At 50.1% G+C, this 19121-nt stretch overlaps 1 protein-coding gene across 2 annotated transcripts in view; it reads left to right on the top strand.

The window, feature by feature from the left end:
* Positions 1-19121, top strand: part of TTLL9 (tubulin tyrosine ligase like 9) — a 41355-nt gene that overhangs the window by 15623 nt on the left and 6611 nt on the right. The window contains exons 6-12 of one of the 2 annotated variants that reach the window (XM_042931301.1): positions 6495-6563; positions 7164-7238; positions 8409-8499; positions 9424-9464; positions 10361-10448; positions 16043-16101; positions 17238-17401. In XM_042931301.1, coding sequence (XP_042787235.1) covers positions 6495-6563; positions 7164-7238; positions 8409-8499; positions 9424-9464; positions 10361-10448; positions 16043-16101; positions 17238-17401 — 587 coding nt within the window. Of the gene's footprint in view, positions 1-6494; positions 6564-7163; positions 7239-8408; positions 8500-9423; positions 9465-10360; positions 10449-16042; positions 16102-17204; positions 17402-19121 lie in introns of both variants that reach the window. The other variant, XM_042931300.1, reaches the window with a different exon arrangement.

Raw genomic sequence — 19121 nt, 5'->3', positions numbered from 1 at the left:
CCAGGTAGAGCAACCAAGGGTTCTCTGGAGCCACAGAGCCATGAACCGCTGGGACGGAGTATTAGTTCTGGGATCCTGTTGTTTGGATCCTTCGGGATGGGGAAAATGTTAAAAAAAAAAAAAAAAATTTACTCCAAATTCAGAAAATAGAAAAAATCCCGAATCCCTCCACTCCTCCCACAAGGCCTGTCTCTGTGAGCCAGCTTGTCCTCGTGCACCCACACACAAGAGTTTTCACATAGCTGCCATGGCCGGCGGGTCAGGGTAGCCACTGGCCTGCCTTTTCCCTCTGGCATCTCCTCTGCACGGTGCCCTAGGGCCTGCTGACTCTTCAGCTTCCAACTCCACTCCGGGCAGCAGAGCAGGGGCGATGCGGGGGTGGGCGGGGCGAGTTGGACTCAGAAGGGAGTAAGCAGCATCATCCCTTCCCTGCCATCCGCAGGGACCCCTCTTCCCACCGAGCCTGAGCCCCAGCCCATCTCAGAGTATAAGAACAAGCCCTTGGCTTTGCCATTTAAAAGTCTAACTGATGTAAAAATTGCATCGATCCCAACTTATTTGCCATCGAAACATTCTCCCTTCCTACCAGCTCAGGCCCTCTGGGTGGGCAGGAGGTCGGCAGGATGCCTTGGGCAGCAAATAACAGAAATCACGACTACAGGGAGCCCAAACGAGAGGGCTGGTAAAAATAGGGGCGCCTGGGTGGCTCAGTCGGTTGAATGGCCGACTTCGGCTCAGGTCATGATCTCGCGGTCCGTGAGTTCGAGCCCCGCGTCAGGCTCTGTGCTGACAGCTCGGAGCCTGGAGCCTGTTTCGGATTCTGTGTCTCCCTCTCTCTGACCCTCCCCCGTTCATGCTCTGTCTCTCTCTGTCTCAAAAAATAAATAAACGTTAAAAAAAAAAATTAAAAAAAAAATAGTGTTTCACACGGTCACAAAATAGTGTTTTTAAAAGGATAAAATAATTTGGTTATAAAAAGAAGCAACTCTATTGAAAAACAGTTATCAACCGGTTAGTCTGGGTCCTCTGAGAAACAAACGAACATGCCAGGAGTTTTGCCTGTGAGGAATTGGGGGAGGGGGTGGGGGGAGCCTGGACGGCAGTCAGACCCCAGCGAGGGAGAGAGGGAAGGAAGAGAAGCACCTAGAGGCCGGGCAGCAAGGCCTGGGGGAGGCCTCATGCCAGAGGAGGCCCCACTCTCCAGGGAGTGGGCCATCCTTCAAGGCCCCTTCTGTCCTCCGTCCGTGGCAGGAGCGTCCCCTGCAGGCGGGGCCCCACAAGTGGAGCATGGATTGCGGTAGTAGAAGCTGGCGGTCAGTCCAGCACCTTCCGCAGTTGGAGACCTGCTAGCATGTTCTCACAACGGCCACACAAACTATTAAATGATCTGTATGCAGTAACAGTAACAATATATGTGCTTTTCATTAACAGTGAGAGTCTAACAGCAGGCCCCATTGTTACCATACTTTCAAAATCATCACAAGCAAAAACAATATTTTGAGACACCTGCAGCAACTCTAATGTGATCTAAAAATAACCGAGATTTCTTCTGAGAGTAAAGTCACAGGCTTGGCTAGTACTACTAGGATTTGTTGTCTGCATTCATAATGGGAAGCAGTGGGAAAATCTGGTTAGGATGAAAAACTTTCTTCTCTTTCGAGTTTACAGACCCCAGGACATTTCCTTTAATGACGAGAGGTCGCTTCCAGGGATGATTCAACATCATAGGGCAGCTTGACATCATCATCGGTTCCCACCCCAGCGGGCTGGCCGCTACTCTTGGTCACAATGTAGCTGCCAAGCTCTAGCTTCACCTCCTCACGCCTCCACTATTGCCACAGGATTGAAGGAACACCCTGGTCTTGTGTGTCCCTTTTGAAGAAGACACAAACTCCCCAGAGGTCACTGCAGTAGACTTCCCCTGGCATCCTGCTGGCCCTGCTTGAACCGGTCACATGGTGGGGGCATGGGACCACCGTGGGCATCAGACCCCGCAGAGGGCAGGGCCACCAGGAAGAGGTGATCCAAATGAGGTTCTGTTGGGAGCGCCTGGCTGGCTCAGTTGGTGGAACAGGTAATTCTTGATCTCAGGGTCGTGAATACAATGCCCACGATGGGTGTAGAGCTTACATTAAAAAACAAATACGCAAATGGGGTTCTGTTGGCAGAGAAAAAAGGGAATTTTTTTCCCATACTTGGCGTTGCTGAGTGGACCACCAACTACATCTGTAACACCCAGTGAATGCCACACAACGAATGCCTCACGAGAAATGATCCCCAGGGGCAGGGCATCGAGGGCCATGAGTGGCCACAGGTGGTACAAAATCTAAATATGGTTCATTCTAACAATCCGTTCATATATATATATTTTTTACATTTATTTATTTTTGAGAGACAGAGCACAAGTGGGGGAGGGGCAGAGAGAGAAAGAGACACAGAATCCGAAGCTCCAGGCTCTGAGCAAGCGGTCAGCACAGAGCCCGACGCAGGGCTCAGACTCACAAACCGTGAGATCATGACCTGAGCTGAAGTTGAAGGCTTAACCGACTGGGCCACCCAGGCGCCCCAACAATCCATTCATATTATTTTCCAATTGAAAACATATCTTTTTATAAAAATAATATTTTACTCCCAGATTATCAAGTAAGATTGATAGTCCCAACAGTAGGACCATGTTGACCGTGGGGGTTGGGGGGCGCCTGGGTGGCTCAGTCAGTTAAGCGTCTGACCTTGGCTCAGGTCATGATCTCACAGCTTGTGAGTTCGAGCCCTGCGTCAGGCTCTGTGCTGACAGCTCAGAGCCTGGATGCTGCTTCGGATTCTGTGTCTCCTTTTCTCTCTGCCCCTCCCCTACTTGTACTCCATCTCTCTCTGTCTCTCAAAAATAAATAAATGTAAAAAAAAAAAAATTAACTACCTGGGTTTGTCACCTACAGGCTGGGTAACCTTGAACAGAGTGCTTGGCGTTGTTCCTTGGTTTCCTTGGCTGCAAAAGGGGGATAACGTTAATGCCTACATAGAAGATTCTTTGTAAAGCTTTAAGGAGCTCATGGGCATAAGTCTTTGTGCCTGGCACCCAGAAAACATCTGAGAAGTATTGGCTGCCACTGTTAGAAACCATTCCCCTAAAGTCAGTGTGCTGGTCCTATTCCCGCACCCCAAAACTCAGTGGCTTGAAACGAAAATCCTGTCTTATTTATTAGCTCATGCTAGTTTGGGCAGCATTTGACAGGGAAGGCTCGTTGCTGTTTGAGCATCTACTGGGACGGCTCCCGTGAGGGCTGCAGGATTCTCTTCCGAGCTGGCTCCCTCACTGGGCTGGCAAGTCAGTGCTGGCTGTTGGCTGGGAGCTCAGCCAGGGTGGAGGGCTGGAAGACTCAGTTGCCCTCCGTATGGACCTCTCCATGTGACCTGAGCTTCCTCACGGCATGGTGGCTAGGTTCCAAGGGCAACCATCCCCAAAGAGAAAGCTGTGTGGAAGCTGTGTTGCCTTGGAGGACCCAGCACTGGAATCCACACAATGTCACTTCTGCCATATGCAATTAGTAGAGACAGTCCCAAATGCTGGCCCAGATTTGGGGCGGGACATTGAATTTACCTCTTGATGGAGGGTGGAGGTAGCAAGGTTCTGGGAAAACATATGGGAGTGGAAATATTTTTGTGATTGTTTTTGGAAACTACAGTCTGCTGGAGCTAGGGAGCAGGTGGTGGTTTCCAGCCTCAACAACCCTGATAGATCACCAAGCAGGAAGTTTACTTTTCACCCTGAGGATTATTCCCTTAGGAGGGCATCTCCCGGAACAGACGTGTTTGCCAACATACTAGCAATGCTTCAAACAATAAAGGCATTTTATCACCGCATATAACAAGAAAGCCAGAGGTAGGAAGTTCCATGTTTGGGGGATGTGCTCAGTGGTGCTGTGAAAAGACCACATTCCTTATCTTTCTTCTCTGTCATCACTCTGCATCCTCAGTGTATTGGCTTTCCTCCATCAGACTCGTCACCTCATTGGTGACGGTTATAGTCCTCACCTCCCCAGAGTGTAGCATTCAAAGGAAGGAAAGGAGGCAAACATCTCTTTCTCTCTCTCTCTCCCTCCCTTCCTCTCTTGCTCCCTCCCTCTCTTTCTCCTCTTCCTCAACCCCAATGTGTTTTTTTAAATGCTTGTTTATTTACTTTGAGAGGGAAGGAGGGGCAGAGAGGGCGAGAGAGAATCCCAAGCAGGCTCCGCTCTATCAGCAGAGCCTGATGCAGGGCTCGATCTCGCGAACCATGAGATCATGACCTGAGCTGAAATCAAGAGTCAGACACTTAACCAACTGAGCCACCCAGGCGCCCACCCCAATATTGTTAACAAGGAAAAAAAAAAAAAATCGTTCTCAGAAGCCCCAAGGCCCCAAGCCGATGTCTCTTTGGGCCTCATTGACCAAAACTAGTTGCATGGTTCCCATGAGCTGCATGGGAGGCTGACCACACAGGTATCTGCTCTTTCCAGCCTCCGTGTGAGAGCTGGGCTCTGCCGGCCGGAAAGAAGGAAGGGGAATGGCTACAGGAAAGGTAGGGGTGGGGGGTCCTAGACCCAAAGGCAGGAGTCTTTAAAAAAACTTCTTAATTGAAGTTTAGTAAACAGAATACGCCCCAGTCACAGAGGCACAGCTTGGTCAATTTCACGAGGCGAGCACACTTGAGTAACGAGCACCCAGACTGCAAACAGGGCATTGCCAGCCCCTCAGCAGCTCCCCTCCGACCCTCTCCCACTCACTACCCCTCGGGTCCCTAACAGCATGGATTCATTTGTCTGCTTTCGTACTTTGTGTAATTGGAATCACGCAGTATGGCTCCACTGCGTCCGCTTTCTCTCCCTCAACATCGTGTTCAGGCGACTCATCCACACTGACGCGGGTCGGTGCATTGTTCATCATCATTGTCGACACGATTCCGTTGAGTGCGTACTTGTCCATTTGGGAGTTTCAAGATTGGAGCTATTGTGAATCGTGTGCTACACGTCCTGTACATGTCCACGGGTGCCCGGGTTTCTGCCGAGCAGGTGCCCAGGAGAGGAGTTTCTGGGTCAGAGCAGATGCCTATGTCCAGCTTTGGTGCACGCCCACCAGCAGTTGTGAGTTCCGGTTTCTCCACAGCCTCGCCAACACTTGCTGTTGTCGGTCTTTAGTTTTACCCACTCTCAGGCAGTATAGGGTGGCATCCTCTTGGGGTGTTCATTTGCATTTCCTTGAGGCTAATGAAGTTGAGTGACTTTTTCACTGTTCACATTGGGTCATCTTTTGTGAGGTGAATGTAAGTCTTGTGGGTAGCTGGGAACTGTGGGAAGCCCTTTATGCACACTGTTGCTCTCCCAAATAGCTGTGTGCATGTGGCTTCCCCTGAAACGCTACCAGTACTCCCAGGTCTTGCGGGCACCCCATCTTCTGGGCGTACACAACCCCGAAACAGGCACACAGCACAGCAGGCAGAGCGGGGGCTGAATTTCAGCTCCCACTGGCCCCATGACGGGGAGCCCTTGTGCAGTGGACAGCCTGCCCATCCATGCCCGACAGCCCTGCCTGCCCCTGCATTGTACAGAGAACATCACATTAACCAACTTGGCCCTGCTCCGAGAAGAACAGAGGGAAATGACAGTTTGCATTACCTGGGTGCCTTAATGCCAGAGAAAAGACGCCTCGAGGGGATCTGCTCACTGGCTGCAGATTACCCAAAGGGCTGCTCTGGGGCCCAGGGATCAGATTTGTTTTAGGAAGCCCTACAGGCCAGAGCCAGGCTGGCAAATTTTTAGCTCGACACAGGTTAGGCTGTGAAAGCTCCATGAGGTCTGGGTCACGGCTATAGCATAATGCCCAGCACACAGTAGTCACCTAATGTATACCTTTGGGATGACTGCTTCATAGAGCGATCCCGCAACAAATGAGCTGCATCGGGAGGTAGGGGGAGGGTGGCGAGCTCCCTGGCAGGTGACCATCACAGAGGGATTTCTCAGGGGGGAATAATGCCTTTGGTGCTGACTGCTCTGCATGATATTAAAGATCTTTCCAGCCCCTAGACTCTGTGAAGCCATGAATTATCCATGCTGGGATTCAGTAAAGGCAGACTGATCAGTATTAGCTGAAGCAAAACCTAATTAGGGAGGCAAATTGATTTCCAAAAAAAGAATTGGATGATGTGTTCCCAAGACTGTTAGAAATGGTTTTTTAATTGTCTGTTGTTTTGTATTATTCATGCCATTGTATGCCTTTGTGAGCGAAGTCGGCTTCTCTCTTTCCTCCCCCCTTGCCTCCCTCCCACCCGCCAGCCAGGCTTAGTGCCTTCTCAGTGGCTGGCCCCATGGGGCTGGGCTGGGCCATTCCTCTGGGGAGAGCTGGAAGCCCATGGGAGAGATAGAGACAGAGAAATGGTGGGGAGGTGCCCCAGGCACAGGGGCCAACAAGGAACCAGATAGAGCTGAGAGCAGACCTTTCTGCACTCACCCCCACCCCAGGTAGCCCGGTCGCAGGGAAAGGGCATTTTCCTCTTCCGGAGGCTGAAGGACATCATGGACTGGAGGAAGGTAAGCTTACCCCTCCCCCTTGCTCTGGAAATCTCCCTCTGCCCTTGCTGCCGCGAGGGGCCCCTCCTTCCTTCCTCCAAAGCTTGAAGGGCTGGCAGCGAAGCTCTGCCCCTGGGAACGGAGTCTCTGAAGCCAGATTGCCTGGGCTCAAATCTTGATTTTGCCCTTGAAAAGCTGTGTGACCCTGGGCAAGATGCTTCTTCTCCTCTCTGTGCCCAAGTAAATGGGGGAGAGTAGTAACAGTGCCTGCTGAGGACGAGTTACTATGCCTAAAACCTGAGAACGTGGCCTCTGTACCTGGGCCTCCTGCTCACCTGATTGGGGACAGCTTGGCTGACTCTTCCTCCAAGTCCCAGGCCGAGCCTGAGGTAGCTCCCTCCCTCCCCATGACCCATCCGTATCCCAGGATCCGGCGTAGTAGGAATCCCGCTTCCAATCCTGCCCCTGCCACTCAGCAGCTGTGTGATCTTGGGAAAATTGCTAACCCCCTCTGAACTTTAGAGATGATAATGCTGCTACACAACCAGCACCTGCTGCATGAGCAGGTGCTCAGGAAGTGAATTGCCTCCCTCCTCTGTGTGTCTGATTCCTTCCCATCAGGGCACCGCTGGGAAGAAGCTCACCAGCTCAGAGGCCCAGCCAGCCCGGAGCGCTGTCAATCCACCCGGAGGCCATGTGAGTACAGGTGCCAGGTGGCCCGGGGCCCAGGAAGGGAAGGCCTGGTTGCCTCTGTCTTGAAGCAGCTTGGCGGTGGAGGGGGAGAGGGCCGGGGGATGACAGCCGGTGTAGAAAATTCTGCCCTGGGGGCCAGAGACCCTGAGTTCCAGTGGCTCCCTGCCACCAGGCCCTTGTGTGACCTCACCAAGTATGCGCCACTCGCCTTTGGGCCTCAGTTTTGTCACATGGTTACCGTGAAGGGGACAGCGGCTGAGAAGGGGCTTTGCAGGCCATGAGGTGCTGTGCAGGTGGGAGACAGAGCCTCTCTGGGCTGGCCAGGAAAGGATTCGCAGGCAGAGAAGGGAGAGGAAAGTCCCCGGGCACCTGCGTGGCCCTCCAGGCAGCACGGACCAATGGAATTTTCTACAGAGGCGGAACGGTGTATGCCTGTGCTCTCCAGTACCGTGACCACTAGCTACGTGCTGACGCTGAGCACCTGAAATGAAGCCGGTGTCCCTCAAGGACTGGATTTTAAATTTCTTTTCGTTCTTGTATCTACGTGACATTTACCATCTTAACGACGTTTAAGCGTATAATTTAGGGGCACTAAGTATATTCACATCATTGTGCAACCACCACCACCATCCACCTCCAGAACTCTCGTCCGCTTCCAGAACTCTGTCCCCATGAAACACTAACTCCCTGTTTCCCAGCAGCCCCCCCAACCCAGCCCCTGGCAACCACTCTTCTACTTCCTGTCTCCGTGGATCTGACTCCTCCAGGGACCTCGTCGAAATGGACTCCTACAGTGTTTGTCCTTTTGTATCTGGCTTATTTCACTTAGCATAATGGCTTCAAGGTTCATCCACGTGCTAGCGTTTAAATTCACTTATTTTTAAGCAGTTTAAATGTAAATAGACAGCACAGGTCTAGAGGTTAAACGCCGAAGCTCTGGGCCCAGCCTGCGTGTGGGTCCACGTCCCAGCTGTGCCACGGAGCAGCTGTGTGACCTTGGGCAAGTCGCTTCCCCTCTCTGTGCTTCAGTTTGCTCATCTGTAAAATGGGGGATAACGTTCGTCCTTCCCCGATAGGGTTGATTTAAAGACCAAACGAGGAGAGTGTCTAGCACGATGCCTCCTGCACAGGAAATGCTCCGTAGATGTTAATAATAGTTATTGTTACAACCAGGACGCGAGAAGTTCTGATGACCAGAAGGATGAAATCCCCGTGGAGAACTACGTAGCTCAGCGCTATATCGAAAACCCCTACCTGATAGGAGGTGAGATGGCGGTCTCTGCCCAGAACAGAGGGCCACTTGGCTCCTCTCACCGCTTCAGGCAACATCCTCCCTCCCCTCCCCCAGTGACCCCATCCTCTCTCGTGGCTTTCAACACCCCCAGATGCCAGTGACCTCCCAGCTTTCTGTCTCCAGCTTTCTGACCTCACCCCGGCAGCCCGGATCCTGATGTCCCACCGACCCTTGGGCACCTCCCGGCAGCTCACACCCAACATGCCTAAGATTCAACCCTCGCCCTCCCCCTGCCATATGGCTCCTTCCCCAGCCTCCCCGTCGGGATACAGCCCCTCCAGCCCCCGGTTGCTAAGCCAGAGGTCGGAGACCATTGTGGGTGTGTTTCTCTCTCTTCCCCTCCCATGTCTGACCTCCCATCAAGCTCCCACGCAGCTCTTGAATCCATCTGACCCCCTCCATCCTGGTTCTGGCCACTGTCCCCTCCCATCCTCACTGATGCCCACTGCTACTCTGGTCCCCTATGCTCCGCTCCAGCACAGTACCCAGGGGGACAAGATCCCCTCAGTGGCTTCCCATGGTTGCTAAAACAGAATCCAAACATTGCACGTGAGCTGGCCCCTGCTGACCTCACTGACCTCGTCTCCTTCCACTCTGCCCTTGGACCGAGCCCTTTGCTCAGGCAGTCCCTCCTCCCCCAAGGCCCGGCCCCTCCAGGCTGGGGGGCACCTCTCTTCCTCTAGGCCACCACTTCTCCACGAAGCCTTCCTTGATCCCCTGTCTCCAGCCTTTCCCCCACATTAACCACCTCCGCTCCTCGTTACCTTCTCCTTGTACCTCTTGTGCTCTTGTTGGCATTCACCTCTGCCTGTCCACTGCTCTAACCCCCAAACCTACCATGCTGCCTGGCACACGGTCAGTATTTGTTGCATGAATTCTTTCCTTGCCTGACAGGCCGCAAGTTTGACCTGCGCGTCTACGTGCTGGTGATGTCGGTGAGTAGCTAAGATGGGGCCCTCCTCCAGCAGCAGGTAAGGAAGAGCTGGGCCAGGAGACAGGGGGCAGAAGCCATTCTGGGGGGTGCCTATGTGAGCCTGCCTGGGAGAGCCCAGGGGGCGTCTGAGGGTAAGGCGGGGGCACGGAAACAGATCCCATTTCTGCCATCTCAGAGACCCGAGTCTGGATTTGCTGTCCGCCTGTCCTTTATTCACTCCGCCATTCGTGGTAACCGCAGCTGACCTTTACCGAGCACCTCCTAAGTACCAAACCCCGGTATTCAGCAGGTTTTACTACGTTTGGTCCTCCTAATGACCGGGGAGGCGGGTTCTATTATTATCCTCATGTTACAGATGAGGAAACAGAATCAGAGGGGGTTGAGTGGCTTACCCGAGGTCACGCACAGGTGACGGACAGACCTGGGCTCCCAATCCAGGCGGCCTAGTGCCAGAGTCTACTCTCAGACAAGGAGCTGCCATACCGCCTCTCCCCACCCATTCGTTCAGCAACCGTTCAAACCTTCGTGAGGTGCTCCTCAATGTGGGGCATGAGGACACAGGGGCGTGGGAGGCGGGCTCAGCCCCTGGGCTCCTGGAGCTGAGCGTCTGGTGGGGAACGTGGACACACCCGGAAGGGTGTCGCGCGTGGTAGCGGAGCAGAGAAGAGTCTCGTTCATTCGGTTCCCTTCTGAATCTTCTCCCTGCACCTGACACCAGGGAGGGAGGGGGTGGAATCAGAGGAGGCTGTTTGGACGGATTCTTGAGGGGTGATGTGAGAAGGTAGGAAGGAAGGGCACTCCAGGTGGAAGAAACGGCGGGTGCAAAAGCTAGGAGGGGCAGATTGCTCGTATTCACCCCCCTCCCCTTCCTCTCCCTCCTTTCCCTCCTCGACACAGTACATCCCGCTGCGGGCCTGGCTGTACCGGGACGGCTTCGCCCGATTCTCCAACACCCGCTTCACACTGAGCAGCATCGATGACCAGTGTATCCTCGGATCCCGTCTGCCCAGCCCCCTTGCGCCCTGCCCCTCCCCATCCCCCCAGCTGGTCAGGGAGAGCTTCTTCATTCCACCGAGTCCCAAGCTACGGTCTCGGCACAGGAGATACAGCAGTGGACAAGACGGGCCTGGTCCCTCCCTCTGGGAGCTGACAGTCTTGTGGGGGTGGGGGAGCCCCCGGTGATCCCAGGGGAGCAGCCCCACTCTGCTCAGAGCAGCTCACCCCAAACTTCTCTGCTCGCTCCACACTGACTCACATTCACAGGATGGGAGAGCTCGAGCTCCTTTGGAGAATGTTTGCATCCTTCCGTGTGCCTAGACATTGGCTCACACATTCACTCAAACACAATGCCCTCTTCACCCATCAAACTGGCAGAGACCAAAAATATGATCACACACTATGCTGGCGAGGCTGGGGGAATACGTGTGTCGCTGGTGGCGTGTAAGTGGGTACAACCACTCCAGAGGCAATCTGGCAAATGTCTATCAAAAGACAAAAGCACATACCCTCTGACCCAGCAAATTCCCTTCTGAGAATTTACCCGACATGTACACTCACAATATAGGAAAAGAGAGGTTTAAAGGCAATGCACTGCTCAGCCTTGTTTGTGAGAGAGAGAAAAAAAGGAAATAAAACAAACCGCTCATTTACATGATGGAATACTATGCAGCTGTTAAAAAGGAATGGGGCCGTGCTTTATGTACAGATATGAAATAATCCCTGTGACGTATTGTTAATTGGAAAAGAACAAAGTATAGAACTCTGAAAAGTATGCTTCCATTCACATTACAAATTATATCTCTGTATATGTTTGTATCCGTGCGCAGACATCTCTAGAAGGAAGTGTAAGAAATTGGGAACGGAAGTTGCCTTTGGGATGAGAACTGGGCGGGTGGGGACAGGGGTGGGGAGGAGATAGTTCCTCAGGCACATTTTGATGCCTTTTGACTTTTGAACCACGTGAGTGTATTATCTGGTTAGAATACTGACATCAAAAATAATGTTTCTAAGATTTTTAGATGTGGGGCGCCTGGGTGGCTCAGTCGGTTAAGTGTCCAACTTCGGCTCAGGTTATGGTCTCACGGTTCATGGGTTCGAGCCCCGCGTCGAGCTCTGCGCTGACAGCTCAGAGCCTGGAGCCTGCTTCGGATTCTGTGTCTTCCTCTCTCTCTGCCCCTCCCGACTCATGCTCTGTCTCTCCAAAATAAATAAACATAAGATTTTTAGACATGAGCATCAGAAGCAAAGAGGCCGGTAATCCAGAAATGGAGAGGTGATGAATCAGCAGGACTGAATTACCTGCCTGTGGGGGAGAAGGCTACGGAAGGTGCTGCTGCTGCTGCTGCTGCTGCTTGGACAACACAGCTAATGCTTCCAGCCAGTTCCCACCCCCTGCCTTAATTTTGTCTCTCGATTATGTGTCTGTCCCGAGCTCATGCACATGCGTCGCCTGCGTGTTAGAATGGCAGTTGGCCCTGCTGAGTATTTCCAACAATTCCCCCCCCTATTTTTCCAAGTCCAGCATTTTTTAAATTTTTTATTAAAAAAAATTTTTTTTAACGTTTATTTATTATTGAGAGACAGAGAGAGACAGAGCATGAGCAGGGGAGGGGCAGAGAGAGGGGGAGACGCAGAATCTGAAGCAGGCTCCAGGCTCTGAGCTGTCAGCACAGAGCCTGACATGGGGCTCGAACTCATGAACCGTGAGATCATGACCTGAGCCGAAGTTGGACGCTTAACCGACTGAGCCACCCAGGCGCCCCAACTCTAGCATTTTTAGTATGTTTGTTTAATTATGTAATTCTAGCAAGCATTTAACATATGCAAGTCATCATTCATTGCAGTTTTATCTTTTGGCCACCATGCGTTTTGTTAAAATTAAATGACACGTGTAAAACCCTTAGGACAGTGCCCGGCACAAAGTGAGCGTTCAGCACATGTTAGTGGTCCCCTGTTCCCTACTTAAAAGTGCTTGTATATCTCGGGTCATGGCGCCTTGTTAAACAGACCCCGGCCTTTCCCAGGACTAGTTTCTAGTGAACAAGCCTTTGCTGTTTTCACAGTGAGTCAATACACACGATGTTCCACAACTTCCTTTAATTGTTTTTAATTTTCAAACGTTGAAATATTTAAAATATGTACAAAAATGCAGAAAAAAGACTATAAGAGAAATCCAGGCATCCACCACCCAGATTTAGCAGATATTAATATTTGCTGTATGTGTTTCGTATATGACACACCAACTTTTAAAATAATAAAGCAGGGGAGCCTGGGTGGCTCAGTCAGTTAAGCGTCCGACTTCAGCTCAGGTCACGATCTCGCGGTCCGTGAGTTCGAGCCCCGCGTCAGGCTCTGGGCTGATGGCTCAGAACCTGAAGCCTGCTTCCGATTCTGTGTCTCCCTCTCTCTCTGCCCCTCCCCCGTTCATGCTCTGTCTCTCTCTGTCTCAAAAATAAATAAACGTTAAAAAAAATTAAAAAAATAATAATAATAAAGCAACTTTGGATCATAAAGTAATAAGACATATTTTAACCTGACCTTAAATATACAGATTTACATTTTTTAAATGTTTTTTTCTTTTATTTTTTTAATTTACATCCAAGTTAGTTAGCACATGGTGCAACAATGACTTCAGGAGTAGATTCCTTAATGCCCCTTACCCATTTAGCCCACCCCCGTCCCACAACCCCTCCAGTAACCCTCTGTTCTCCATATTTAAGAGTTAGAGATTTATATTTTTATATATAGTTCACATACAGTTATTCAAATATATATGCATGTATGTGCACACACAAAATATAAAAATAATGACCTCAGCACTGTAACAATAAATAGAAACAAGTTAAAACACCCTTGAAGGATGGCAAAATGAACGATAAAACATCTACATGCTATTGTACAGCTGTTATAATGAGGCCAATTAAAATATCATGGAAAGGTATCTAAGACAGACTATTAAAATCAAAAACAACATACAGGTATAGACCTGGTGTGTTTATAATCCTAGTTTTGCTTTTAAGGAAATATGTTTCTATTCAAAAGAAAGTCAGAAAGGATGTTCACTAATTTATAAACTCTGAACACCAAGGGGGATTAGAATCAGGCCAGGAACGTTTATTTTCACCTTTACACGTTTTCCTATATTATGAATTGTTTTTACAACCTTTATGTATTACTTTAATAATAAAAATAATAAAACACTTAAAGAGTATAGCTTTCACAATATAAGTAGTAGAGCCGTTTAAAGGCAAATCAGAAAATTCAGAAAATGTACAAAAAGGAAAAACAGAAAAGAAAAGAAACCTTCTGTGTTCTTATTTTCTAGAGACAATTACTTACCCTGACGTATTTTCTCCCAGGTTCGTTTGTACAGTTTGTTGTTGTTGCATTTTATAAAGGAGTGATCTCAACTGTATAAACATAACTTTTTTTCACTACACATATCAGTATTTTCCTTGTAGACATTTTTTATTAGTTATAAAGTATCCCACCGAGTAGACTTATTGTTTTGTTTTTTTTTTTAATTTTTTTTTTCAACGTTTTTTATTTATTTTTGGGACAGAGAGAGAGCATGAACGGGGGAGGGGCAGAGAGAGAGGGAGACACAGAATCTGAAGCAGGCTCCAGGCTCCGAGCCGTCAGCCCAGAGCCTGACGCGGGGCTCGAACTCACGGACCGCGAGATCGTGACCTGGCTGAAGTCGGACGCTTAACCGACTGCGCCACCCAGGCGCCCCGACTTATTGGTTTATTAATCTTCCACCCTGCAGGCATTTAGAAAGTATTCTGCTTCCTCCAATTATGACACACAATGCTGGGAAGAAACATATTTTTCATAAATCTTTTACCATATTTAATTTTTCCTTCAGACGACATTGCAGAGGTGTAAATACTGGGGCAAGGGTATATGGGCCAGATTGTTTTACAGAAGGTTCTTTTGTATTTTTATTACCCTTCCATTGACAGGGCCATTTTATCCCAGCTCTCCCTGCTGAAGACAATCATTTGATTTTATTTTTTCAAACAGTTTGGAACTTAAAAAAAAAACTTTATTTATTTAGAGCGCGCATCAGCGGGGGAAGGGCAGAGAGAGAGAGGGAGAGAGAAAAACCCAAGCAGGCTCCGAGCTGTCCGTGCAGAGCACGACACTGGGCATGATCCCACGAACCGTGAAATCATGACCTGAGCTGAAATCAAGTCGGATACTCAGCCGACTGAGCCACCCAGGCGCCCCTGAAGACAATCATTTAAAAAAGACTTTTCTGGGGCGCCTGGGTGGCTCAGTCGGTTGAGCATCCAACTTCGGCTCGGGTCATGATCTCACAGTTTGTGGGTTCAAGCCCGGTGTCAGTCTCCGGGCTGACGGCTCAGAGCCTGGAGCCTGCTTCAGATTCTGTCTCCCCCTCTCTCTCCCCCTCCCCCGCTCGTGCTCTGTCTCTCTCAAAAATAAATGAACATTAAAAAAAAAATTTTAAAGACATTTCTAAAATGATTAGCACCCGTAGATGAAGCCTATATGGGCATTCATTACACTTGCAATGATTCTGTGAGTTTTGAGTTTTTCCAAATAAAAAGGTTAAAAAATATGTAACTGACTTAATGGGGAAGCAGGGTTTTGCCTTAGAATTTGGGTTTCTTCCAATTGGTACTTCTTCCTCATTTACATCCCTTTATTTATAGCTTTTTAATTGTTTTTTAATGTTTATTTAGTTTTGAGAGAGAAACAGAGCGCGAGCAGGGGAGGGGCAGAGAGAGAGGGAGACACAGAATCTGAAGCAGCTCCAGGCTCCAAGCTGTCAGCACAGAGCCTGATGCGGGGCTTGAACTCATAAACCATGAGATCCTGACCTGATCTCGTGAAGTCAGATGCTTAACCAACTGAGCCACTCGGGCGCCACCCCTCCCCTCCATTTACATCCCTTTAAAATTATGTATCTTCTATTACTAGAAACGTCAGGCATTTTCCCAGATGGTCTTTTAGCAGTTATGTTTTCCCTGATGTTTTCATACCCCTATATCTATGTATCTATTAGGGTCATAAATTTTTATTGTTAACAATTTATGTGGGATTTTCATGTGATAAAAACATTAGTCTGTCACATTTGCTACAAATCTTTTATCTAGTCATGATTGCTTTTCATTCTTGCCCTGATATCTGATTATTTTTATTTTTACATGGTTGGCTCTGTTCATCCGCTGACTTCCTCTGTGATTTCTATTGTCGTTTTTAAGCTAAAAAAAATCCCGCTGAAAGATTTCATAACTAATCAGCCCCACTTCCGTCCAGATTGGTTTTGATTGTTTGCTTACTCTTTGCCCGTTTCCCCCACCTAAGTCCCCCCACTTAATAGGGCTCAGGGGTTAAGTGACTTGCTCAGGGGCGCACAGCCAGTAAAAGGCGCAGGTAGGATTTGAACCCAGGCCCATCTGAACTCAAGGCCCACATATGTGACGTCTGGGCCATCGTGGCGCCTTCCTCATCAATGTCCAAGCACAAGTCTTAGTCTGATCTCTGGGGGTTCCATGGAACAGGGCTCACCCTTCTTGTTCACACTTGTCCTTGACCACCTACCTCTCCCAGATGTTCACCTCACCAATGTCGCTGTGCAAAAGACCTCTCCTGACTACCATCCAAAGAAGGTGAGGAAGCTGTGCTTCTGGCCTCCAGAGCCAGCCTTTTGGGACTGGGTTGGGGTGAGGCGATGGTGTACCACGGAGCCCAGGACAGGCCAGTCTTGGGCTCATAGTTCCAGTTCATCAGTGAGGTCAGGACCACCCTTCCCACTTGCAGGACCCAGGACAAGAGTACAGAAGGAGACCCACACATTGTGCGTCTGAATATTTAAAAGTTACGAATCAAAGACACACACCCTGTAACAAAATGTGTTCTATCCTCCTACCTTGAAAGCATTTTCTTTCTTTCTTTCTTTCTTTCTTTCTCTCTCTTTCTTTCTTTCTCTCTCTCTTTCTTTTCTTTCTTTTTCTTTCTTTCTTTCTTTCTTTCTTTTTCTTTCTTTCTTTCTCTCTCTTTTCCTTTCTTCTTTCTTTCTTTCTTTCCCTTCCTTCCTTTCTTTTCTTTCTTTCTTTCTTTTCTTTCTTTCTTTTCCTTTCTTTCTTTCTTTTTTTTTCTCTTTTTCTTTCTTTCACCTATCTATCTATCATCCATCCATCCATTTATCTGTCTAATAACCTACAAGGCCAAGTTCGAATTTAGAATTCTCAGACTTCTCAGAGTTAAGAGCCAGAACAGAGGGGCACAGGGAGAGCTGGCTCCCAGCTCACACCCACTCCCGTCTTTTCCCTCCCCCAGCTCCATCCTACACAGTGGGGGCCTCCTGCATATACGTACCCCTAGCCCCCCGAAAACAGTAACCAGTTGGTCATCTTTGGGCCTCAGGGTACACCCATGGTCAGTGCAGTCTGTCCCCAGGAAGGCAGGCCCAGGGAAGAAACCTGTGCAGGGTGTTGGGGCAGCGACTTCCGGGAGGCTGGGGACCCAGGCTGTGCTCTAGAAAGAAGCACAGGCTCTGGGAGGGCACATCTACCCCTTCCCCTGAGCATGCAGTAGCTTTGCCCTGCAAGAGGGACAAACTCAGAGTCCTCCTAATCACAGGACCCTGGTGGGAGCCTCTTGTCGAAACCCAAGGCCCGTGCTGATGGTGACTGTTTGAGGGTCCCGGCCGGCCAGGTCCCAGTTAACAGAGGCTCCCTCTCCCCCACTCCCTGGGTGCTTGGGGCCCCAGGGCTGCAAGTGGATGATCCAGCGCTTCCGCCAGTACCTGGCGTCCAAGCATGGGCCGGAGGCGGTGGAGACACTCTTCAGCGACATGGACAACATCTTCATCAGGAGCCTGCAGAGCGTGCAGAAGGTGATCATCAGCGACAAGCACTGCTTTGAGCTGTACGGCTATGACATCCTCATAGACCAGGACCTCAAACCGTAAGTGGGTGGGCCGGCAGCCCGGGGAACGGGGGCGGGGTACGTTTCACACACTCTGCACCCAGACGGCCCGGGTGTGGTCTCTGCCGCTTCCTGGTTGGATGCACTTCCTAGTTTTGTGACTCAGTTTGCCCATCTGTAAAATGGACATTGTGCTTATAGAATTATTATGAGGGATAAATGAGGTATTGTCTGTAAAGCACCGAACCCCGTGCCTGGCACTAAAAGACCTTTCCTGAACATCTGCTGAGTCAGCAATCCTTCCCGAGTACCAGGCAAGAAACTTCTCTGTAAGCCCTGCTGCTCTCAGGGTGCAAAGTGCCGTGTAAGGGAATATTGTTACCAAGTCACTTCCTGTTAAGAATGTGGTGCATTCATGGGGCGCCTGGGTGGCTCAGTCGGTTGAGCGTCCAACTTTGGCTCAGGTCATGATTTCACGGTTTGTGAGTTCCAGCCCCGTGTCGGGCTCTTGCTGACAGCCTGGAGCCTGCTTCGGATTCTGTGTCTCCCTCTCTCTCTCTGCCCCTCCCTGCTCATGCTCTGTCTCTCTCTCAAAAATAAATAAACATTAGGGGCGCCTGGGTGGTTCAGTTGGTTGAGCGACTGACTTCGGCTCAGGTCATGATCTCGCAGTTTGTGAGTTCAAGCCCCACATCAGGCTCTGTGCTGACTGCTCAGAGCCTGGAGCCTACTTCAGATTCTATGTCTCCCCCTCTCTCTACCCCTCCCCTGCTCACGCTCTGTGTGTCTCAATAATAAATAAACGTTAAAAAAAAAATTAAAAAAAAAAATAAATAAACATTAAAAAAAAAAAAAAAAAAAAAGGAATTTGGTGCGCTCCCACAATCCCCACAGAGGAGGTTGAGCTGTTGAGGAAGACAAGCCTGAGGTGGCAGGGACCATCCTGATGGCCCTCATGTGACACAACAGGACACAGAAGCCCAGTGGGTTTGTTCTGGGCGCTTGGGGTTACACATTAAGTCAAGGGCAGAGCCAGGTCATAATTCCTGGGCTGAGCTACTCCCTGCCTGCACTGCGGCTCCCGAGCTCCTTCCCCAGGGTCACTGGATAGGTGCTGAGGGCTTTCCGAGCCAGCAGTAGGAGCTCTAGACTGATACCTATGTCAGACCCAGGTTCAAGGAAACAGGGTCCGGGTGCCAGCGGGTCTCTCCTTTGCCCCCTGCTACAAAGATGTGGCTTCGGGTATTAAAGTGGACACTGATGGGGAAACAAGCTTGCGGGTGGGAGGGGCGCCCGAGTCTGCCACTCACCTGCCGGATGGGTCCTGCCCTCTCTGTGCCCCAGGTTCTTGCCTGTAAATGACCGGATTTGCACAAAACAAGAGTTTGCAAGCTCTAGGCCCTTGGGCTGCTTTTGGCCACAGACGCTTCAATTTTGGAGTTCAAATTATTTTCCTTGTAAATTCATTTGAGCATCTCGAAAAACTGGGAGACGTTTACACAACAATCTGGATGTTCGCCTTTTCTGGAAAACTCAGAACCCTGGGCTCACACTCCCACAGGGTGACAGTCTCCTGGAGGGGCCACCGCTTTAGAGTGGAATGTTCTTCCCGGTTCACCGCTCTCCACCCCTCCCAGCTCCTGCCGCCCGCAGCGGCCATTGCCCACACACGCAAAAGTTCACTAGGAAACGGGACTTTGTCTTGTATTCACAGCTCTAGTGGGAGAAGGAAGAGCAATACGAGGGCACCAAGACCATT

This window comes from Panthera leo, chromosome A3, assembly GCF_018350215.1.
Source record: "Panthera leo isolate Ple1 chromosome A3, P.leo_Ple1_pat1.1, whole genome shotgun sequence".
Lineage (NCBI taxonomy): Eukaryota > Metazoa > Chordata > Mammalia > Carnivora > Felidae > Panthera > Panthera leo.
The sequence above is the reverse complement of the archived record's forward strand: the minus strand, read 5'-3'. Positions and strand labels throughout refer to the sequence as shown.